Source organism: Bombus vancouverensis, chromosome 10 (genome assembly GCF_051014615.1).
Source record: "Bombus vancouverensis nearcticus chromosome 10, iyBomVanc1_principal, whole genome shotgun sequence".
NCBI classification, from domain to species: domain Eukaryota; kingdom Metazoa; phylum Arthropoda; class Insecta; order Hymenoptera; family Apidae; genus Bombus; species Bombus vancouverensis.
In genome coordinates this window covers 14,466,785-14,491,761 of record NC_134920.1, presented here as the reverse complement: position 1 = coordinate 14,491,761, position 24,977 = coordinate 14,466,785, and the positions used below count along the sequence as shown (strand labels likewise).

Below are 24,977 nucleotides of genomic sequence, written 5' to 3'. Positions count from 1 at the left end.
TTTGTCTGTTTCGTAATGGAATTTCGATAATCCAGAGAGTCAGTTATTTGGACGATTCGTTACGTAGGCGCGTTTTCGCATGTTCAACCTGTTTCAGGGAATTTCATTTGAGCAAATCGACGGTGAAGCTGGCCGCGGATGGAGTATGCCATTGTCTCCTGTGTATGGCTTTGGCCATGGATTTTTCGAATTCCGCGATCGTGGTCGCGAATAGGTTGCCACACGAACTAACAGGACGGTTCGCTAATTTTATAGGTTCGTGTGTATGCCAATGTCAATTTAAACTCGGCATTTGACCGCATGGTGCAGCACTAGTCCGAGAACAACCAGGTTCGTGAGCGTGAGCATTCTCATTACCTCTCTGATACGACTGTGATTCGAGGCGATAGGTTTCATAACCTAAGTGCAGTGTGAGAAATATTTAAGGTTCTTTGTAATTAGATTCCAACGTAATTGAAATAGATGGCGGACAATATTGAAAGTAAAGCTACTGTCGCATCGGAAGAGATAGAAGCGGAAGAATGCCAAGAAGATGTTCCAGAGGAAGGAAAGATTATTCGGAAAGACGAAAAATCGAGGCTAAATGTGGAGGTGCTCGATGACGCGGAAACTGTGACGTTAGAACAACCAGTTTATCAAATACGTCCGCAGTTACACGAGAAGTACCTATTAATCGTATCGAAATTTTTTACAGTCGAACTCTATTCCTTTGGATTGAGAGTTTTTAATTGAATTTCTTTTTTAACGACACGACGTTTGTTCGTCAAGCTTTATCTCGTTCAATTATTTCTAATATGTTGCTATTGTTGTTGCTGTTGTTGTTGTTGTTGTTATTGTTGTTACAATCAAGGTGAATACTTTTTTCATTTTAAAGATATGATTTTATACTTTAAGTATATACTTCTAACATAATCTTAAGTATATCATTTGTAAATATAGAAACTATATACAGGGCAGTTTAGTACCACTGTCGTTGTAAATAACGTATGAAATGCATTTTACATGGAATGTAACTTTTATTATTATTAGGAATGGTTAAAACGAGTAATATAGTAGGTCGAATAGTTTGCTAAGCTCTACTTATATATAACGATAGTTTAATAAAGCGTTTCGCTTTTGACTATAACTAAAATATAAAAGGTGAACAAACGATTTGGATACAGGTTTAAACCGTTAAACGCTAAAGAAGTTATACATAATGTGCTATTTGATCAGCTTTCTGCGAAAACTTACGATGCTCAGGAAGCAGCTCAGTGGACTAAAGATATAGCGGATTTAATTAGAGAGAAAGTTAAAGGTGAAACTCTCTTTTCTAAAATAAGTTAGGCGTCGAGTAAATAATACGCTAAGTTTAATCAGCCAATTCAAAATTTCAAATAATTTGTTACGTACTTATTTCTAGAGTTAAAGTTCAAACGTTACAAATATATTGTAAATGTCGTTTTGGGCGAGCAGCATGGTGCTGGAGTGAAAATGGGTACAAGATGTATTTGGGATGCAGAAGCAGATACGTACGCGTATGATAGTTTCTTGAATGTAAGAGTGGCGCAGTTAATTTTAGTATCTTAATTTAGTTTAATATCGATACTGTATTTGACGGAGAACACTAAACGGAGATACTAAACAGTTTACAAATTGAGTTGCAACATTGGATATCGTTCGACTACATCAATTTTAAAATAAACGTACTTGCAAAGATACGATATGTATTATTTAATATACGCGTATAGCTTTTAATTCTTGCGATTATTATAAAAAGCGATTATTAGCGAAAGAAACTTGATAGCAAAGAGACGAATGCACAAAGATAATAACATTTTTTCAGGATACGATATTCTGTGTGGCCACTGTGTACGCGGTGTATTTTTATTAGGAAATGCTTATACGCATCTCTTTATTATACGTATCTTTGATTACGATACACCAAGTATTCGAAGTTTACCAATTATGGTATCCTACGATGAAAGGAAACAAAATCGAATGAAAGATGAAGAAGAATAAAGGATGATCTCATAGGTGGAGTAGACATTTTATTGAAACAGAAGCTACTATTAACACACACTTTACATCTATATATCGTCTCATGGCACAATTTTTACATATTCGTAACATATTAAACATATCTGTAACCATGTATTCTAATAATACACAAACTCAAAATTTAACGAGAGCGCATAACATTTACATGTCTTTGTTTACTAAAATTATTATAGCACCATAATTCACGGTATTATTCTATTACAAGAATTTTTTAAACACGATAAAACAATGATATAGTTATGACTTTCACTTATATTTATTTACTTTAAGATTATATTAAACTACGAAAAAAATGTATCGTCTTATACGTTATTTGTCTTAACAAGTTTATCTAAATTCCTTTTGAAATTTGTTGCATTTAAATTTATATTTTCATCCATATTTTCATCCATATTTTCATCCATATTTTCATCCATATTAAATCCATATACAGATAACATTCTGTAAGCGCATAAATATGTAACTGTTCATCGTGATAGATAGTAATAAAAGTGAAAGGACAATCATAAAATATTGCTTTGATAATACAACGATATAAAAGGATATATACTAATGAATAGTCTCTCTATCTGATTCTAGATAATGAATATCTTCGATTCCTGAGAAAAGAATTATCGAAAGAAACTATTTCGAATTTTACAAAATTTTATAAAATTTTTAATAAAAGTGCAAAATACGTAGTTTATATAATGATATATTTTTATACATAGATATAATGTACTGCGTATGATGAAACGTAGAACTTGTAAGGAGTATAAAAGAGTATTTTTGTAATAAGGAACGAGAGAGAAAAAAAAACACATAAGGTTTTTATTCTTACGAATACAGCGGATGATGTTACGCTAAACAAAACCCAGTGTAATAGACAGGGTGAATTATAAATGCATGTTCGTACTTCAAAGGGTGATTCTACATACTAAAATGAGTAAAGAACGTCCTATAAACACGTGTATGCCCTACGTACCTTCGTTTTCGGGTTGTGGATGATTACAGCGAGAACATCCTTTATCGTTCATGATGATCTAAATTATGTATTCTTGCGGGACCATTTAAAGTCTATCGTATATTGAACGCAAGTGAACGATATATAGAATCGTACGGGACTCGATGTTAAGTGGTGCAGTGGAGCGTGTGTCGACGAGAGGCAGTATCGAGAGTCGGGATACGCGGTGGACATTTTGAATATTTTCTTTGATCGTTCATCGACGCCGAAACTGAGGTACGTAAGACACAACGCTAGTAAGACGTTTTTTATATTTTATATTTTTTATATATTATATTTTAACGTGTAGATCGATCGCTGAAGTATGAACACGCATCTGTGACTAATTCTGTATACAGCAGGATGAGAATTCACCGTTCTCTATAATATCGAAGTAATAACGCGAAGTAATAAAGCAATTTAAACGTTAGTATCGTAGAAATGAAAAAGAACGAAAAGGAAGAAATTTGAATGAGATGTCGTAGCTTTAACGTCTGATTGGAAAAATTATTACACAGAGAAAGTAGAAGTAGAGATTAAGGTAAGAATATGTAGCGAGATTTAAAATGTCGATAATTCGTCGGTATGATTATGCGTAACTAAGAAAGCTTACAATTACAATTGCTACTTCGAATTAAAATTATATCGAGTTTTAATCGTATATTTATTTATCGTTATATATATGACAAACGAAGAAAGAAGCAGACAAATATTTGCTTGCATTTTATTTCGTAATCATTTCGTAATCATTTGGCAATCATTTTGTAGCTTTTTAAAATCGTTTACTGTTTCTTACGTTAAGGTTGTTCTCTAAATTTTATTCTACGCAAGTGGCACAAGTGATCGATTCTGACGCGCGATCGTTCAAAACACGACCGATAAGTCGCTTAATCAAGATTAATACGTATTAATATTGATATTGATATTGATATTGATATTAATATCGATATAATTTACATAATTACACATGGCAAGGCGCAACAAAGTGGCAAACAAACAGGAACAACAGCTTTGCCGCTACTCGATTTCGATTTACTTTTACCAGACGCTTCGTATTCGTATTTCGCCTTAGCCTTTTGCCATCCTCCCTATAATAAAAAAAAGTGCTGATAATCTTATATTGTACGTAACACATACGCGATTGCAAGGATTCTCTAAGGGACGATTCTTTACACTTGTTGTTTCGCAATTAATTTATAGCTAGAAAATATTTTGAAACGGATGAGTAAGAAATATTGCTTTTGGAAACAATTTGGAAACGATTAGAATACTCTTTGTACTTACACCGCCAGACTGTGACATAGCTGCACTAGCCTCTTCTTTCTTAGTGAATTCTGCTGCTCCGGGAGGATAATAAACCGGAGGACCAGCAACATTTTTACTTTTTACTTTGGGCGGTGTATGGGGTACAAAGTCAACCTCCTTTTTCACTGACGGCGACTCCTTCTGTTGTTCCTTTTCCCTTTTTTCAATGTCTTCTAGGACCTCGCGCTAGAGAGAAAGTAGAGATTGTTTAGCATTTAGTAGTATGCAGTCGAGTAACTTTTTCTTAAATATTTTTCAATTTCATAAATATACGCGATAGAATTTAAGTAGCGATCCGTTTTAGCCACTGAATATTACAACGAATATACTATTGGACGTTTTATGTATGACGTATGTACGAAAATTGAAAAGATTGAAAAGTTTGGAAAATCTATAGTAATAATTAAGTGAAATAAATATAAATATTTGTCCGTATAATATAGGTATAGTAGGGTTTTGGTAGTGCTGTGAAGCAATATCGATCCATCGTTGAAACGATTAACTGGAATAAATAGGTGCTGTGCAGTTGTGAAACCACGCGATAGATACATAGATGTAGAAAGGTTTTGCATAGGTAAAGTGAAAATGTACGATAATTCGCATGGATAAGACACAGAGGCACGCAAAGCGACCGTACGAGATTCCCTATCACCGACTAGACACACTCGCCGCTTACGTGCGACTAGAAATACTCGAAGAAATCAGAAATGCTTACCTCTGTGTCAGAAAACGATGCCATGAGATCCTCCAACTTCTTGGGCGGAGTTTGCACGTTGTTGTTAGCCGGCTTGGTCGATGGATAGAGCTGAACAGCCTCGGTCGGGAACGGTTTAGGTAACAAAAGTTCGTGGTCCTCGGGATTCTTGTTCGGAGGTATCGACGACGTGGTGGTGTTGGAATATTTGTATATTGTTGTGGTAGACTGCGGCGGGGAAGTGGGCTGTGCCGGTGATGTATAATAATTAACCGGTGTTGCCGGTTTATCGGGTGTCGGATGTCGTCCGGCGGACGGTGGTCGACTAGGATAATGTTCCTCGATCCGATTTATCGTTGTGCGAGTCTCGTTTATAGTCGGTGGTTGGTTCTGATAGATGACCGTGGTTGCCGGATGATCCGGTGGTCGATCGCCAACCGTATGCCCGTTTGGATAACCTCCATCCACCTGATAGTATTTTTCATTTCGCGTGATCGTTGTTTTATTTGCCAAGGGTGGTGAACCAGGATGATAGACTGTGGTGGTTGGTTGCACGTTGGCCGGACTATCATGGTGTTGCTCGTGATAGAACTTTGACTCTTGATGGATCGTGGTAGATTTCTTTGTCACGTCTGTTACAGGAGGCGGCGGACTGCTGTATCTGGCTGGTGTTCTAGATGGAACGTTCTCGGTCACGGTTTGATAAGCGATGGTTTTGTCCGTGGAGCCAGTTCCTTTCGGTATCGTGTACGTGATAGTTTGATCGCCTGGCAGCACAACGGTGCCTGGCGCGTTGCCACCTGGTAAATAGGTTTCAGGCGGTCCTGGTAGCTCGTAAGTGTACGTTTTAATGGTGGTGGTTACTTTGGTGTTCGGACCCGGTGCCAGATTGATCGGTATCGCTGCTGTTGGCGATGGCACTGGTACGTACTCGACGTTTCCATATTCTTGCGCAGCACTCGCGTGCACCGTAGTCGTTACCGTCGTGTTTTGCGCTGGTTCTGTTTGGTAGCCTACGAATTTATCGTAATTAATCGTAATCTATCGTAAAAATAAGTTTTTATCGGTAACAGCCAGACAATGCTGCATTTACAATAATATTGTACGTTTCAACGGTAGTAAAGGTATTGAAAATCACGTATACGTAAATGTTATTGCAATAATTCATTCTATCGCCATTGATTGCCATCACTGATTGCCGTCATCGTGCGAGTGGTTTTCATGACATTCGACCAGTGAAACGATACAGTAGGATAATAGTCGCGAATCAAAGTATAAAGTGTATTAGCTGAATTTGATAACTTTGCTTCGAAGCGCTTTGACAACTTTCGATAAACTTGTACTTGTCTGCTTTATTCTACGATAAACTCGTTTAGATATACTTACTGGAAGATTCGTGAATATATTTCACATCCCTCTGAGTACCTGTTGGTAAAGGCGAAGTTTGCTTCGAACGAGATACGGAACTATCGTTGTACACCTGCAATACGAATTTTATACTTTTATACTTTTTATATTTATATTTACATTATTATATTTAAAATATAAACTAAAGAGATAAACTCTACTTACTAGTTCTCTGTTGACTGATTTGCCGACCGGTTCCAAGCCACGGGGGATTGTGCTTTCTTCGTAACTCCTTTCTCGGATATCATCGCTGTAAAATATATCTTATATTACACAGTCTATTATAATTTAGAAAATACATGGCTTTATTATAGCAATTATCGCAGCAATTATTACAGTATATTGGTAATGGTATTGGTAGCCGTGAAATAGTATTATATATATTAAATCTTTTTGCTATTTCGCTATTTCGCTATTTCGCTATTTCGCTATTTCGCTATTTTGCTATTTTGCTATTTTGCTAGTTTGCTGTCGCTTTGAAACAGGATAGTACGTACATCAAAGCCGAACTGGTGTTGGTTAATGCGTTGTCTGCTACCCACGAGTCTGTAATATGAAAAAGAAATTTAACGGATTTCTCGATATTACATCATTTTACGTAATAGGAATATCTATGACCTTGTTCCGTTTTATGTCAAAATAGGTAATAATGTTATATTACTATATACATGTATAATATACTTGATATACTTAATATACATGTATAACGGCAAATAAAATATCAATATGCTCTTGTAAATTTCACGTTCGTTTTATTCGTCAATTCAAAAATCACTTTATCGAAACTTGTCCCGTTTAGTTGCTTGATATATCTAAATCCGGATTTCGAGCGAGAACGAGTTCGTTTCTAGCTTTACGCGTTTTAAATGTAATATAACTTGCCACTTAATCTTTCGACTCTTTCGTTCTTTAAACGATTTAAAAATCAAGATTTTCTAATGTAAACGTTCATTGTCGACAGCTTTTAATAGAGCTTTATTCGATAGAGCGAAAAAGGAAAGGGAAAAGGAAAAGGAAAAGGAAGGATTATGTCGGTAGATTGGAAAATTGTTCGATTCTAAAATATCAAAGTTGTAAAATTCTCGCCTCGTTTCCATTATAATCTTCCAATTTCTCTTATTATTGCTTATTATTGCTCTTTCGATTATTCGAACGAGTATTCGAGATTACTCGAACACTTTCGTTGAAGTTTCCATGCTAACTTAACGACAATGTCATACGCCCTTGTTATATCCAATGGCTTCTCGACTTGAATCAGAGTTTTCGTATTTCCTCTTTGGCCTTTTATCTGCTGCCTGTGCGAAGTGCAGCAGAGGGACAAGGGAGAAATCGGGTCAATCTTCTGTTATACGCGATCCTAATATGGTTACGCTTGTGTATCGTGCGTTACCGCAAAGAACGCACGCTCTGATCGCAACGTCACTTCCATATAGAGACTTCCATAGAGAGACAGGTAGCGCGGAAATCTTCTCCGTATAATAGCGTAGTCTACGATTACGGCTTACCGGAACCTCGGGATTTCAGCAAATCCGCAACGCTGTGTTCTCTTTTGCATAATGCATAAATGTAAAAGAAGCAACGTCTCATGGAAGATATTCGTCCTTAAAATTATCCAATCGTCTATGCTTTATGTCAACGGTTTCTGACCTCGTGTGTTTCGTTTTTGCTATACGTTCGTCCTTGCTGGTATACTTGCTTAAAACGCGTATGAAAACGGCCTACCTCTCGATCAACGATAAAATAAGTAAAATATTATTAAGCAGTAAATTTCGTATACTCGATTTACAGTATACCGACGAAGGATATTTCGAAACTTTTGGCAAACGGATCGAGATGAAATATATCCGTCAATATCCGTTCGGCAAGTTTACGTAGTTCTTACTCGATGCGAATATAAACGGACAAACAAATGGACAGAACATTCGAAAAATTCGAAAAATTCGAAAAATTCGAAAAATTCGAAAAATTAGCCTTTTCCACCACCTTTTAGCTTATTTGTCTTTCCCTTCTTTTTTTATTCGATGCAGACAATACGGACGACTAACACAAAATGATACAAATGATATAATCTTGCATTCGCTCCTGCTTGCTTTATTATACCGTTCAAGACGATTAACATCGTTTAGACATAACGTGGTATAATAGACATAACGAAATTATAATCTTGGTATCTTATAACCTGTTATTAACAATACAGCGGTAACGGTATTACGTTTATTTTACTATCATTTAATCCTGTTTACAGAGGCATTTAATTTTCCGTGTTGGAGTTGCGGTATTTAACGGCGGATAGAGATGGAGTTGGATCAGTGAAAAGGAGGTGCTAGGCGAGTATCTCGCGGCAAGGAACCAACTTCTCTCGTTTTGTCGTTCTCATTGTTAATTAACCGTATACCTGCAAGGCCGTTCCGCTCCTTAAAAGGAGCGACACGAGTGACCAGCTCTCCCCTTCCTTCTATGCGATCGTTTAAAACGCGGCAGCGCTTGCGCGCGATTCCTCGCGAACACGCCCGAGGGTTCGTAGCGGTATATCGGACGTTCCGTCACAAACGTCCTGCTTTTTACCAAAATCTCATTTCCTCTTACGATTCTCTCTCGTATATCGCCGTTTCTTTCCTTTTCGTTCGTTAAAATCGTTAAAATCGTTAAAATCGTTAAAATCGTTAAAATCTTGTTAGAAAACTAAACGATTGATTTTTTATTTCGATACACTTCATACACATGTTTCAATGAACATTTGTCGCCAATTTCAACATGCTTTTGTGTAATTTATTTATATAAAAAATTCGTTGTATAGAGTCTGAAGCTAACTATAGAGAAGCATATGGTAGGCACGGGCATAGGGTAAGCACATAGGTGTTAGCGTAAACTTACCAATTGGTTTTCCATCCACACTTTTGTTATATTGATACGACACCTGTTTATAAGCGATCGTTTTGCTTTGACCAGGCTGTACCTAAAACAGAATCATCGTCTTACTTGAAATATCGTTCGCATACGTTCGATGCTTTTTCTCGATATCGATTGGGAAAACATGATTTGACATGACTCGACAGATAAAAAAATAAGTAGATAAATTACAATTTAGGTTATTTAAGATAAAAAGTTGCAACTACCGATTTGTAACGCGTGAATATATGCATAATCTACAGGGGGAGAAAAAAGGAAAACAGGTCCGTCTGCGAAACGATTACGCGTAGGTAAATCGAAACGATTGTCTTCGCGATAATGCCGTGTTGATAGACGTTTCTCGCTTCTCTCGATGACTGTTATAAGCCCTTAAGTACCGGCTCGTTCTCTTTATTACCCTGTCGATACATAGATGACTGTAATTAAAGCCGATTTTGTAATTATGTCGAAAGTAAATATGTATATCTATTGTATATCGTTGTATTTATATTTCGATAAAAATCCACATTTTTAAATTCACATTTCGTCAATTCCTTTAATTAAGAACACTGGCAACTTAACTTGATAATTATAATGTATAATATGATTACGTTTAACGCTTAATAATAATATATATGTATTTGTACAATAATGCATTTGTATGTTCCGTATACCGCTTGTAAATGAAAAATTTCTTATTAGCGCGGCCGTTCTATGCATCTGTATATGTATATGTCAATGTCCAATTAAAAGTAAGTTAGAACGTGTAAATTGTACGCCAATAAATTGTCATAGATTTGGCGTCTCTCACGGTTCAAGCTGTTATTTCCTATGCAAATGAGAATAGGAGGTGTTTGTACGTACCTTAAGGACCCGACGGCTGAAAGTTCATCCGGCGAACGTGTAAGATGCGCGCGATAAATTGCACGTGTAACCAATCTACATTTTCATTGTACGTTAGATTACGAACTGACCAGCCAGGAAATACCGCAATTACTCTAGAGTCCCGTGTACGCGTAACAGTAATTTTCCATTTTTTCATGCTCTTTTAACGTATGATGTATCTCGTAAGATGTCAGATTTATGATACCGCATTCCGTAAGAAACGAACCGTCTTATTTCTTGATCACAGATGCTATCGTGTGCTATGTGTGGTCATGTGGCTATTGTGAGTCGAGTGGAATTTACAAGTTGGTTCTTGCCAACGTAATTGCATCGATGATCGATCGGTTTTCTAGATATTTTATATTACCTTTCAGGAGTAAGATCTTTTCTTCGACTCCTTTCGCGCACGTATGGGCGAAGCATGCGTCGCGATGCAACGTTCTTTATAGTATAACGTTATGAATGAAATATTTCGCCTGCCTTTTCATCAGTTTTGCTTCGTTTTTCCAATTCTTTGTGTCTCGATATCTCTTTAGTTTCGATCGAGGGCAAGGCTTTTCACATTTTTTCAGAGAATCTCTAACACAGAGTCGAAATATCATTTTCCAAAATGATTAATTCGAGAATATCTCGGTGATTATATTATCGCGTATAATACGAAAGAACGTTAGGAATTTCATCGAAAAGCTTCGAGAAACCAAAGTCATCAAAATAAAAATTATCGTACGAAAATATCGTCGAACATGATAATATTAAAAGAATAGAATTTAAATTGGCACGTTTAAAAGCACAGTTAAAAGAACGATGTCACGTTTAAAATCGCTGAAATTTATCGTACAAACTGAACAAACACTGTCAGGAATTCGGCGAATATTTGGCTTTGTTTCATCGACTTATCGTCGATCTTCGTATATTCTCATAGAGGGAAAGAAGAAACAATTGTCGTTAAAACGAGGGGTGTGCGGGTAACCGAGTTTCGGTACGAGCTTAACTACAAGCTGACAGAAAAATTACATTTCGGATCCTGAAACGAAGGGTAGCCGTATATATTTACGCGTCGAGGAATTTTCGGGATCCTGACGACCCCGAATACTTCGAAGACGAAGAAAACAACTGCCGGACTCGACTCGGGAAACATCAGAAAATCGATCGATTATTTGCAATAACTTGCAATAACGTTCGGTAGATTGTTCATGTTGATGGATCAAGCGCGATTAAATAGTAATATGGAAGAAGAAATTGTTATTTAAAAGAAATAATTGCACGAACCAGCTATTGAAAAATAGTTTGTACAATGATTCGTTCGTTTGATATTACGTTTGAAATATAAGGTGATCTAACTGTAAGCAGTTTCAGAGTGTACTCAAAGTAAAATCGTATACGAGATTACGGTTCTTTCATGTATAAGACTGATCTCACTACTTGCTACGATCATTTTAATACGTTATAAGCCTCTATACCAAGTGCTGTACGTAGACATAGAGCCACGCAAACGACGTATCCCGAGGCAAATTTCGAGCGATACAATCTCTTTGATATACATACGTGTAATTGGAATCGGCAAGTTTTAACGAAAGAATATGAAAAAAACAGAAACTAAAAGCACGATAGTTACACGTTTACGAAACCGTGCTTCTTTCGAGTAAAAGCAAACGAAACGATGCGAGTTGATTTAAGCTTTGGGTATATGCGATTTAACTTGCACTTGCGATTTAACTGCCTGCATATTGCATATAATTTCACGTCAAGTAATCTCCTTCTTTTCATTCATAGCAAGGTTATGCAACACGAAGCGTCTTGGCAATTTCGTAACATATATATGTCGATAATTGCATAATAAATGTTGATTTAGCAAAAATTCGAATGTTCAAAGGGTTGCGTAAGTGTCGGAAAGATCGAAACTACACGTTGCGACATCTCTTTTATCGTTTGTTTTTTATTCGTAAGTTCTTTTTTCCTTTTCGGTAGAGAAATTCGTTAACGAGCGAAAGTTTATTCAAAAGTTTCTATTCTTCTTGATTACAGCTTTTATCTAGTAATTGGTCATTACTATCGCACATTATTAGCTAGTGGAGCAACAAACAGAGATACGGTTCACGGATTATCAAAATATCCGAGTTAATGAAAAGAAATGTTCGTTAAGATAGAAATATTTTTATTTTCGATACAAATGTATGCATACAAAAATTAATAAAGCTGAGACGAATAAGTATATATGAATATAAGTATATATGAATATATGAATATATGAATATATGAATATATGAATATATGAATATATATATGTAACTTACATTTTGCAATTCCGAATCGATCAAGTTCAAATCAGGTATACCACTGGGCGCACCACTCGGCCCAGTGCTTACATATTTTTCGGTGGTGGTGGTCATGGTTCTAGTGGGCGAGATGGCTCTAAGGATAAGTCGAACTTTCAGTCGAGAAAAGGCAAGCTATATTCCGTAGATTCGAACACTGTTTAGGTTTACTTACCTGCCTTCGGAAACCACCTTGGTGGGATTTGCAGCTACGCGATACTCTACTTGAGGCGAAAGTGCCCTGCCGCCTCGGCTCGGGGTGGCACTTCTTGAGACACTTGTTTGCAAGTCCTCGAGAAGAGCGTCTGAAACCATGAAATGCGTGTTCCGTCGCTTTTCTATTTGCAATAACGAATGCTTATCGTTGTAAACGAATACACGGTCGAATAATTACGGTTAACCTAATTTTGATAATACGAAGTAACGTAGAATTTTGGCGCGAACGACGTATATCTTATCATAAGCGAAAGTATTATAGCATATCACGTGATTTTGATATATTCAATCGTGACAAATTTTATTCATGGTTCGATGAATCGAGCTTTTCGACGCAAATAGATGTTTATCGTTCTGAACGAGCAAAGCTATTTTTGCCGTTGATATCATTGCAGTAGTGGTGTGCAAGTTGTAGAATCGCTTAAAAATTATGCGACATCAAGATACACAGTATATAATTTAAGATGAGAATAGTAATATACGTGAGAGTCATTGAGAGACGTAGATTATCGTTTAAATAAAAAATAATGGATTTCGGGAGATGATAGTTTTTAGATTAAAGGTATCTCTTGTCATATCGTCGATTAATAGTCAATAAATAGTAGTAATGTGCATTCGCTAATAATTAATAATAATACATTTGTTTTCCAAAAGTCGATAATTAATTTAAAAACGAAGAAAAAAGTGCAATCAGTTTTTCTTACGGTGATAGAAAGAATCCTTTTTTGCGATCCAAGCAGTGTTGCGGCTGTGCGATATGAAATTATCGAAATTCACGAAATCATAAGAGAGATGCGTAAAGAGAGCAGGTGGGAAAAGAACGATTCAAGGATAGGATTACGATTAAAGGTTTACCTAAGTTGTTTTCGAGGCTGTTGGCCGTGGTTGTCGACTGACTGTGGCCCGATATAGGACTGCCATGACTCACTATCTTTCTGCTGGTGTGCGTTGTTGTTCTCTCCCTCACTGCAGCTGACATTGCGTTCTTCTCAAGTTCCCTGCCTCACGAGATCTGAACAACGATGTAAACAGAAATGAAAAAAAGAAGAAAGAAGAAAGGAGAGAGAGAGAGAGAGAGAGAGAGAGACAAGAAAAGTAGAAAAGGAGAAGAAGAACGAAAGGAGGAAGCGAGAATTACGGTGAAGTTAAAAATATTACAAGCTAAAGAGAAAATTATATCGAAGGAGATCGTAAATCGCGTGCATTACGGGCGCTGGTTGTCGCTCTGATGTACAAAGTTAAGTGGTTGCGAAATTCCCGAATATCTCTGCCACTGGCATTACGCTATTAGCATGTAATTGGAGCGATAGTGATTTTATCATTTATTTTATTATTTTTATTCATCTTTGTTTAATTTTACAAACGTATCGTATCGACAGATTGCTCTTCGCCGATCGGATTACTCGAAATCCGGTAGAACTTTGATCTTTCGTATGGTAAAATTACAATAGGTTCCTGTCTAACGATAATTACGATAATAATACAAAAGTCAGTACGAAAAGTTAGAACGATGAGACGATGAACGTATCGATGGATATGCCGGATGAATCGCTTAAATTACTCGACCTCGATAGTTTTTTCACTTCGCGCTCGATGCTATTTCGAATTACAAGGTGAAATGTTACACGTTACGTTTAAAAAAAGGCAAAATATTCCGAGAAAATCTGATTATTATAATCGTACATCTCGATGTTATACGACTTTGATTTGAAATAGCTTCTCGTGTGTCACGATCGTCGATTATTAAAAGGACGTCTCGATCAGCGAGAACAAGAATATCTTGGTAATTCCAATCGAATGATATTTCATTTTTATAATTATAAGACAAATTGCTCTTCTCGCTGGCTCTTGGCGCGCTTCTAATACCGCTGATCGTAACACGCGTAAAATGCGGTTTAGTCATATATAACGGTGTAAACGAATACATAAAGGCGACAGCGGCTTTTAGATTCTTCGATACCTAAACGTCTCTTTAGTATACAAACGGTATTTAATTAATTTTCTTTGACCTTTGATTAATCGACAGGATTAATAGAATGTGACAGGAGTGTATTTCTTCGTATATTCGAAGAGACGTATTTTCTAGGAACAGCGAGGCGAACGATCGTCCGTAAGATTACTATTTCCAACGAAGATCGTTGCGTCAATTAAACGGTACGTGACGCGATACGAAAATAAGTGCAGCCCTGATAAAATCTCGTTCAGCCCGGAAGCTTGGAAGCTTACGTAAGCTGTATGCGACCCGTTGATAATTGGCCGATGATGTTTCGCGAGAACCAGGAGCTGCGACTGTTCGAAATCGGATCGTGATAAATTTAATACGCGTTTAATTACGCGACAAGTATTATCGGTATAGTTTGCCAGAAAGTCGATCAGCTTGTGCAACCTAAAACTGTGTATACTTGGTGACGGGTCGTGACTACGAGTAGATTTGAAAAGGTAAGGTCTGCTATCGCAAAGGTTCGTTTCCTTCTGATAGCCGGGCCACGATCGCTGAAACGAACGCTGAAACGAACGCTGAAACGAACGCTGAAACGAACGCTGAAACGAACGCTGAAATCCTGTTATTGGTACTCGTCCGCGCGTCCAACGCTACAGTACTTCTATTTATAGAGGCTGAACGTTTATAAATATGGGAGATTCGAATAGATGGAGAACTGGATCGGTGGAGGCGCTGCAACTTTCGCGGTTCACCTGAACACCTGAAGCCGGTTTAACGTTAAATCCAGCTGCGAGCTAGGTTAGAGCAGTGGCATTTTGAATTAAGTGGGCGCGCGTAATGGCCGGCGTTCGCGATACAAACCTGCAAACGAAGATTTATTTCTGTTTCGACCGTTCTTATACCGTTCCGATGCTCGACTCGGTCGTACGCGTACTTATGTGTACGCCTGTCGAGCACGCAGTTTCGAAAACTAGTTTTGTAACGCGCTATTAAAAGAGGTATAACGATCGTAGTGTGGCTTGATCCGTGATACTTAGTTTCGATCGGACGAGCAATACGATCGTTCTGTGGATCGATTTATGCGAATCGTTCGCGCGATGAAAGGCAAAGTCGAGATTTTAATAACTCGTATAAATAGTTATTGCTCATTGATATTACGTTTCTAAGGTATGCGTTGCTATATCGTATTTGAGTTTCAGGAAGACGATCAACCCTTTCGTGCTTGATGTTGCGCGTAAGCATGAATCGATTAAACGACGAATATGTTTGCCGTCTCCTTACTATACCTCCTTACTATACTCCAGAAAAATGAATTTCTATTATCGATAATTGTCGAAAGATTTCGTCAGATTCGTAATCGTATCTTAATCGCGATAACGCGTAAAAATATTCATCCAATATCAACTACGTAATAAATGCGCGTAATATTTTTACCACTGTCCTGCGAATATTTCATTTCCCAACATCTTCTGTTACAAACGGTTTCTGTAAAACTGTAATTTTCCTCGTACGTTGGAGTAAATACAATCGTCGTACGAGAAAGCAGAGTTTGCAATATTATGTAAGACAGATACTCGATTACAGAGTCGTAAGAATAATATATCGAACGCAGATCGAGATGCGCATCTCTATGAATTCTATCATACGCGTGAATTATATCAACGAACGTCGTACAAGTACGGATAAGCATAAGACTTTTACTCTTACTCTTACTATGTTCCGGCTTCAATTTTTTCTTTATAACTTTCTGTAGCTCGCAGACCGCTTACCGATCGAAAAGATATTGCAAACGTCCTGTTAAATTGTTCCATTTAAGTGAAACGGTTCTATTTAAAGCACGTCTGGGACGCCATAGTAAGCGGCAAAAGTATTTCCACGGGAAGCGCCAAACGGTCGGTTGTTTTATTCCGGCGGAGACATCGATGCGAATGAGGCAAAGGGGCCAAGGAGTTCTTCCAAGAATTGTCCGTAGAGGAGAGACACGCTCGTACGATCCCCGCGCTGAAACCTTGAAACGCGAACCTCCAAAGTTTCTAGAATTTGTATCCCTCTAACCAGTCTGACGGATAAAACGTTTTTCGCTTAGGCTAGGCCGTGATTAAACTCGCAGATTTTTTTTATTATCGCGTCATAGACCGTTCATTCCTATTAGCTTCTAACGATCTAGCTTATCGCAATGGATTTTTAATTCTCCCGTTCACACCGATTCGCACATTCAAAGTAGTATTTATTTTTATCTTGCGAATGATATACTCTCTCTCTCTCTCCTTCTCGTTTTTAAGTTTCTAAATTTCTGTAAAATTTAAATAACGGTCTTTCGTTTCGATGTAATCGAGTAATCGGTTCGAAGATAAATCCACGCCGAAAAATATATAATCGAAAATTCTTATTGTTGTAGTTTCGCTGAAAATTATACAACTACATGCACGTTATTATACAGCGTTAACGTACAAGTTCAGCGTGGAAGCTGCGCGAAAAAAATCTATTATATTCCACTTTGATCTAACAATTATGCGTTAGAAGATTAATTACTATATTTATTGGAGCGTACGATTGGAAAGTTTGGATTTTACAAAAAAAAAAGCTGGTTTAATATCAAACTGTGAAAAAGCATATAGTATCGTATATCGTATATCGTATTTTGACCAATTACACGAATGAAAGATTTATTCTTTTTATTCTGCCAGGTCTAATTTGGAGTATCGAGTATCGTAACTTGCAAAGCAAGCTATCCCCTTTAATTATGCTTTAATTATGTAATTAGTCAAATGAACGTAAATCGTAAATAAATTTGTATTCGTATTTGCGACATTGCGAATAAAATGATTTTATGATTTTGAGAAAGCTGGTATTTCGCGTGAAACGATTTGATAAATAAGGGCGTGCTTTATTTAAGCGAATATAAAACACGTGTAATTATACAGCTGGTTGTACAGATGGCTGCACGATTTTAACGATTTCGCCGTTACAGACTCTCGACTTTACAAATGCCAAGTACAAAACCAGATTAAATCGTCGTTGCTGGTTGCGTCGACTTTTATCGTTGTCGAGAACGTTCTTCGCATCGTATCGTACCGTATCGTTCAGAACGAAGTAATAAGAAAAATAGGTGATCGTAATTGAAGACGAGCCGACAAAATACGCTACGTTTCGAGTAATCTCGGGTAGTTTCGATATCGCAAAGAAAAAACAAACTTTACCAACGTTCGACTTTTCTCGTATTCTTAATGTTGCTAATACGTTATGTACCTGTCGATCTCTACGATAAAAATAGGAACAAATTATAACAGCAAATGGATTAAAATCGAATATCACAGTGTAAAAGGTTGATACAATGTAGTTAAAACGATACGTAACGTAAATGTTGCAAACGCGCGAAAACGAACGACTTGAAAACGAATAAATGGAAACGATTTGAAAATAAACGATAACTGCACGATAGATGTAATTTTTTTTAAACGTAATAATACCTGTGTATAGCTGTATGTACTGTGTATTCATTGCTCTTTGTCTAAAAGCTTGGTTTGGAAATCTTTTACGGTATACGTTTATACATACAATATATATATATATATATATATATACGAAAAAGTTTTCTATGGGAAACGTTGGAATACTTTTGTAAGCTGTTTCGGAACTGTTGTACAAAAATTCAAAGTACAAAGTACGCCGTCTGCGTAAAGGTTTATCGTTCGAAATTTCTAGCTTAGCCTTCAACGACGATAATCGCTGGATAATGGCTTTATGCTGTCTCTTTGTACGACCCAACTTTGCATAATCCGATCTTTCTGGTCTAATTTTAACTTGGCTGCATCGATCGCAGTCTCGAAGGCAAGTGACAACATTTTCGTTGATGACTCGCTCGCATCGAGTTTGCTCGATGTTCTTGTCCGCGTTCTTGTCGACGTTCGATGGCCTTCGCCAGAATGCGGTTACTCGCGTCAATGAAACGATCGGCTGCTAACGTAATAGCGGACAGACACGATCGAAAGGTAACCGATCGATCCATTGACGATAGAATAGATCTGTTGCGTATGTTTTACGCGAACGGTAAAGAAAGACGCGTAAAGTGAGGAAACGTTTCGCTGTTTCTTGCTTGAGAAATTGTTCGAATAGGAACGTTCGAATAATAATAACGATAGAAGGAATATTTTTAGAATTAGCAAAAGATCAAACAAACACTCTCTTCCCATTTGATGTTTCGTTTTCTTCGCTTTTTTATTTCTCGCGCAATTTCGCTTTTCAAGGCTATCTCGAGGCTATCTCGGTGCCTATGTACACGCGTAATTTATAATTTTACCGTAATGGAAAAATTCTGATGTAAAAACTGACAGATATAAAATAAGAACGTTGGGACGAATCAAAAATTTGCAAAACAAAGACCGAATTACCTAACAATTGGCGTACACCGTAACAAATTACCGAAATCTTGACGAAATGAACAAAGATACACGTAAAATTATTATTTAAAAATATTATAATTAGATTTTGTTGGTTCGATCGACGTAAAAAAGGTTTAATTTTATCGCTGATCTTACAAGAAGTTACATATGGTGTAGAAATAGAAAGGAATATTTTTAAATAACGTCCTTTTGATTTGTGAATTTTTCGGTTGAAAACAGTCGGAGAGGAAGCGGAGTTTGACTAGCGTAAATTTAACAGCGACGTTTGACATCACGCGAGCAGCTATAGTCCAGCCAACTGGCGCTCAGAGTTTCATTCTATTTTTCCTCTTTTCTTCTGTATCCGATCCAGCCAGTTCTTTCTTTAACTCTTACCCGTAAATACAACCTAGCAACTTTTACAAAAGTGTAGCCACGAAAACCACTGTGTGAATTCTTTAGTCGCAACCTTTTTTTTAGTCGAAATCTTTATTTAGTCGCAACGTATTTGTCGTGCCGATATCCTACGTTTCGGAACGACATTCGACTATCAGAAAATCAAAGTTTATCCCCAACTCTGTTACAGTTTTTTTCTTTTTTTTTTTAATAGAAAAAATCCGAATGCCTGCCTTGGCACGAGCCAAAATGATTACCATTCGTAACCGTATTTTTCTATCGATAAGATCGTACAATTTTTTAAATTTCAAGATAAAATAGAAAAGTACTTATCGACGTGTATCTATACTCGCATATTTCAATTTTAAGCATAAAGATTTTCTCAGAAGGTTAAAAAGCCTCGTTGCTCGCTGAAACGAAAGTAGCGCCGAAACACGAAAATACATCCAATTTCAGTAGAAATTAGTTTCTATTTAAAAGGAATTCTGTCGTACGAATTTAGGTAATTTAGGTAATTTTTTAACGTCCTCTTTTTAACTATAGATTCGAAAGATTTTTCGTCGTAACGTCGGGTAATTTGGAGAATGTAAAAGAAGACGAACCAACGAACGCGTCTTCCTCTATTTTCACTCGCGCAACTGTCAAGACGGTGCGACAAAGACGTTCTTTGATCGCGGTCATCTGCACTTGTATCGTTAAATTAACGCGCGAATATCGTATTATATTTTGAATAGAACGTAGCGGAATACGAACGACACGGAATATAAAAATATCGTAGAAAGGTGACTGAAAAATTTATGGACGATCCGGCTAGTTTCGGCCGCGGACGTTATATTTTTCCCCATCGATAAATCCGAGGTAATCGCGACCTATCGAATCGAAAATCCGTCGACCGTACTTTTCTCAGGAAGCAACGCGGCGACTACAGGAAAGATAAATTGGCGAATCTACGTTTATTTTCGGCCCACCGGTTGCCTGGTGGCGCGAAAGTTTACTTTTATAAACTACAAACCGATGCGTGTTCGCGCCGGTTTTTCCTTGTCCACCGTACTTTCCCGGATGATCGAAAGATCACGTATCGTTCGCACCGCATTCGTCGTCGTCGACCTGTTCGGTGCGACCGCGAATATTTATTGACTCGTCCGTCGACTATAGTCGACGCTCGTACCACACAGGTCACACGTATATTAGATATATTATCGCCGCTACAAGTACCAGCACGTCCACCCTTTACGCGTTCGCTGGAAAACAAATTTTATCGTATGTCGCGTTTTACATTGTTATATCGCGTCTTACATCAGTAACGTTAAACGTTCGTTCGTGGAAATACCGCTGTTCGATGTCGAGGAAGAGACGGAATTTGGACGTAATTCTACGTGGAACGACGAATCGTAAATACAAAGGTTGTGGTAAAAAGTAAATGTAGAAAGCATGTAGTAAGGTGTTTCTATCGATACCACTGTATACCCGATCGGTGGAGATTCGTAATATTCGCGATTGTATTCGCGTTTAACGAGGCGGTAGCGTACTATTTACAAAGTAATTGCAGGAAATTACGGAAAATCACAGGTTAGCTCGTGAAATGTATCAAAGTAGGGTAAATGTATCGCATAATGAAAGGATGTCTGCGTGGAAACGTGCATTCCGTGACAATGCGATTTTCAGCGGTTATGTAAATAGCAATTTATCGATGGAAAATTAATATCGCGACATCTGGATTCAGCTCGACCTCGCATCGATCGACACAAAGAAGAACAGGTTAATTACCGTTTTTGCTCGCGTCTGTCCACTGTTTCACTTACGTAAAACGGTTCGTCGAGTGGGTATCGATCGTACGACGGTGCGAAGAACACGACGAGAATGTTTCCAACTTTTTACCGTTGAATGCTACAAAAGCTGGAACGCGTGTTATCTACGAATGAGAGTAGTTTTCCGCAGTTTTCAGTCTAGTAGAGACGTAAAAAACCCATCGAAAGAAAGAAGAGGAAAATAGAGAGATTTTATTCTTTAGGTGCGAATTTACCACAACGATCAACGAAAAATGAAAACATCGGTCGAGTCAACTGAACGCGAATATCGTTATTAACGAATATGAAAGCGTATGCGCGAGCTGAACGCTCGGTCCTTGAAACACACCTTACATGGATGAAAGATCCACGAAGACGAAAAGTGGGAGTCGACCTTCCGCCCATCCATCGAGAACGATCATCTGCTTACTGGGTTACGTGCGCCGCGAACAACGCGTAGTAAACGCGAGCATGCCTATAATTAACAATTTCCCGTGAAATATCACGCGCCTTGGCGAAGCGAACCTTAATTCTCAGGCGAACAATAACGGCGACAGCTTCTAATCGGAAAAACGTTGTTACGTAAAATCCTGCTATCGATGGCGATCGTTGGAAGATCGGATTAGCTTCGACACGTTAATGCGGATAGCGCTGTTCCAGCCGGATACCGGCTACAGAAGTGAAAGCGATCTTGAAACCTCTACCTCGCCAGAATTGTTACTTTGGCGATAAAATTACGTTTGTATTTCAATGAACGAGTCGGTATCGATCGCGAAAACATCGTCCAAGCAGCTTACGCGTTTTCAATGATAATAGCAATAATTAGAGAAACAAATATCCGAAACTCGTTTTAACAAATAAGCTAGTTGTAGCGTTGGATAATGTTATCTCGGAGTCAGCCTGCCAAGTAGCTGCTCTAAATATCATCCGCGTATTAGGCGTGCAAAGAGGATTCTACGCTTTCGCGATCGAACTGTACATTTGTTAAAATAAAGTAATTTCAGTTACTCGATGTGTTCGTTGATACGACAATGAGATCTTTTCGTGTCTCACACTGATTCGGTAATTATCGCCTTTCTCGAATCTTGCACTTTGCCAAGATCTTTGTTAGTACGGTAACGGTAGTTTTAGCATCGTTACGCTCGTAAATACTTCAAAAATTACGCGATTTTTAAAAGTATCCGAAGTAAATATGTTGTGGATAAATGTATCGGCACGCGTACGTATATTCGACGTACCACCGGTCCTAATATTTACATTGACATAATGCAGCGGCCGATATTCCGGGGTTGGTGTGCAGCAATTAATCTCGTCGCGTGGAAAAACTCTCGAGGCCTTTGAGAGGCTTGAACTCGAACAGTGAGCGTCGTTATGCCTGGCGTGCACGTCGATGGTTAGCGCGTTTCACGTTTACTCGTGGGCAGATGTTTCGAGAACGTCCGTTTGACGTGATGAACGAAAAACGTCCATTTGAATTTCATTCGTCCCCTTTAAACGCGGCCAAACACAAAAGGGAATGCCGCGAATTTCGCACGTCAGAGATGCGTCGCGTCTATTTTGCAACCGTGACTCATGGTATACGTTTCCTTGGCCGCCGTGCTCTTCAACGTCGCGTTTAAGACGCTTCTTGCCGATCGGTCGCGAGTCCGTTAATCGCGAATCAGAAATATGCGCTGAAAGGCGGTGCCAGTGCCAACGTGATCATACGGTCCTTATGTTTTCATTTTCTACGTTCGCATCGTTTTCTACGTAGACGCGTAATCGTCGTTTAACGTCGTGAACGGTGTTGGTAAAAGTAAAGCTTGATTATTTCAGACTTTCTATGCTTGAACGAATCTAGCGAGAACGAGTTCTACCAAGATCGTAGAAACGTCCTTTATATATCCTAATAAAACGGGGAAAACGGGGAAAAATTTTTTCTTTTTTTTTTTTTGTTTCCCTTAAAATTATAACTTGCCAAGGATAAATTCGTTTCGGGCTCCGATGGCGCATTTAATAACGCATAGGCCGATAACGCGCCGACAAAGTATGAAATATTGAGATAGATTGAATAATTCAGCGCGAAGCGAGCGCAACGCGTTCGTCATTGTATGCAAACGTTATTACCGTAAGGCGGCACTTATTTTGCCAGTACAAAGAGTATGATTATCTTCGTACCTAATTGATACATATACGATATATGTGTATATATATACACGCATTATGTACGGATACGAGTGTAATTCTATACGTTACGCTTCGATCTTCTTCGAACGTATCAAAAGTGTGAAAAGCGTGAAACGCGAGTGTCACAGCTCGAAATGCGTCCGGATTTGAACTCTAGCCGAATACATACTTATACACACTTACCTCGCGAGAAAGGGTAATCCGATATTTGTAATAAAATGCGACCGTTTCACCGTTCGGTTGTTCGTTTTTCGTTTCGTCGGGAAATTTCGCGCGTCGAATGGATCGATCGTCGAGTAATTCTCTCGAGACGACACACGTGACACCACACAGTGGTAGCCTGTCCAGTACTGACTCGATCCACTTTGCGTTTTGCTCGCGAGTGCGCATTGCGGCGCAGGACTAGCGTACGCGCATGCGCACCGAGCTTCTCCAAGTCGGATGCTCGATTCGCTGACCGCGTCAATTTCAAAGTAGCGAATACGCGACGGTGTAAAACCCTTTTCTTCGATTCACCGACACCACTTTTCCTCCACTGATCGCTGATTCTATGCCAATGAAGTAAAACGAATGCTTTTCCTATTCTTTTAAATAGATTTGTCGATGTATTTTATATATCAAATATATCAAAATATGCAAATAAAGTATACGTGATATGGAAATGTAATATGCGAATAGGTGTAAATATAAATCGGTAAGAAACTTTTCTTACAAAATTTTCCTCTGATAATTACCTTCGTTTTACATATTTCATAAAAGTAACTAAAAATATGGTAAGCGTTCAAACAGCGCATAGTGGTTGAAAAGTGGCTGAAAAGTGGCTGAAAAGTGGCTGAAAAGTGGTACAAATTATTTTGTCGAAATTAGGCGCGAGCGTTGTTTGTCTGGTCTGGTAGGTTCGCGCGAGTCCCACTACTCCTACGCACAGGGACGGGCAAATTCTAGCGTCTTTGTAAAGTATCTACTACAAGCATTAATTATTAAACGAATGTGTTATTTAAATGCGTCGTTTAAGAGTGCATCGTAATTGTTTATTAGCTTCGTGCAAATTATAGGAAATAGATTTAGCTTGTTGGCTCTTACGGCGATGATGTCACCGATAAATAAAGTAAAACATCAAGCTTTATTTTAGCGTTGTAATTCTTTGGTAAAATACTTGTTTAACCTAACCTAACGTGCCGTAATATAAGAAAGGTTTTATAAGTTTTGAATAATTATTAAATAGTTATGAAACGTAATAATAACTAAAATAAGGTTTTATAAGAAAGATTTCTTTTCATTTAGCCACGAATCTTCTCTATCTTCTATATCTCGTTTAAATAATTCCAACAGCGTTTGAGCGTAGGTGACCGTTTATTTCAAAATGTTAGAATTTGAATTTGTTGGAAACTGCCATATAATGTAAATGAAGATGAACAATTTCGTAGCTGAAAAATTTCGTTAAAAATTTTTATAGGCGTAGCATTCGTGACTTTTAGATATAATTATATGTTATTACGTGTATAGAAAAATTGTTCGTGTAGCAATGTGTTTTCTTCGACGGAATACGTTCCTGTCTGTGCTCTGCGTAT

The 24,977-nt window shown here is 37.9% G+C and overlaps 2 protein-coding genes across 5 annotated transcripts; one reads left to right on the top strand and one right to left on the bottom strand.

The window, feature by feature from the left end:
* Positions 1–345: 345 nt before the first annotated feature.
* Positions 346–10,135, top strand: LOC117165619 (dynein light chain Tctex-type protein 2B). Of its 4 annotated transcripts, none has more exons than XR_013059407.1 (5): positions 346–662; positions 1,164–1,297; positions 1,403–1,536; positions 1,826–2,016; positions 8,674–10,135. XR_013059407.1 is itself a non-coding variant. In XM_076622300.1 (4 exons), exons 1-4 carry the CDS (start codon positions 463–465, stop codon positions 1,871–1,873), a joined length of 516 nt encoding a protein of 171 aa, XP_076478415.1. In that variant the 5' UTR covers positions 346–462; the 3' UTR covers positions 1,874–3,873. The 4 variants fall into 4 exon arrangements, 1 of the variants encoding a protein (XP_076478415.1); XR_013059406.1 differs by lacking the exon at positions 8,674–10,135 and adding an exon at positions 2,620–3,873; XR_013059408.1 differs by lacking the exon at positions 8,674–10,135 and having other exon boundaries at positions 1,403–1,685; positions 1,826–3,873.
* Positions 2,829–23,816, bottom strand: LOC117165612 (uncharacterized). Its single transcript, XM_033348955.2, has 11 exons — positions 23,590–23,816; positions 13,589–13,745; positions 12,693–12,822; positions 12,497–12,614; positions 9,303–9,384; positions 6,926–6,974; positions 6,594–6,678; positions 6,408–6,501; positions 5,043–6,034; positions 4,307–4,513; positions 2,829–4,110 (listed from the first exon to the last, which is right to left on the bottom strand). The coding sequence occupies exons 2-11, from the start codon at positions 13,710–13,712 to the stop codon at positions 3,976–3,978; spliced, it is 2,016 nt and encodes a 671-aa protein (XP_033204846.1). The 5' UTR covers positions 13,713–13,745; positions 23,590–23,816; the 3' UTR covers positions 2,829–3,975.
* Positions 23,817–24,977: the final 1,161 nt, after the last annotated feature.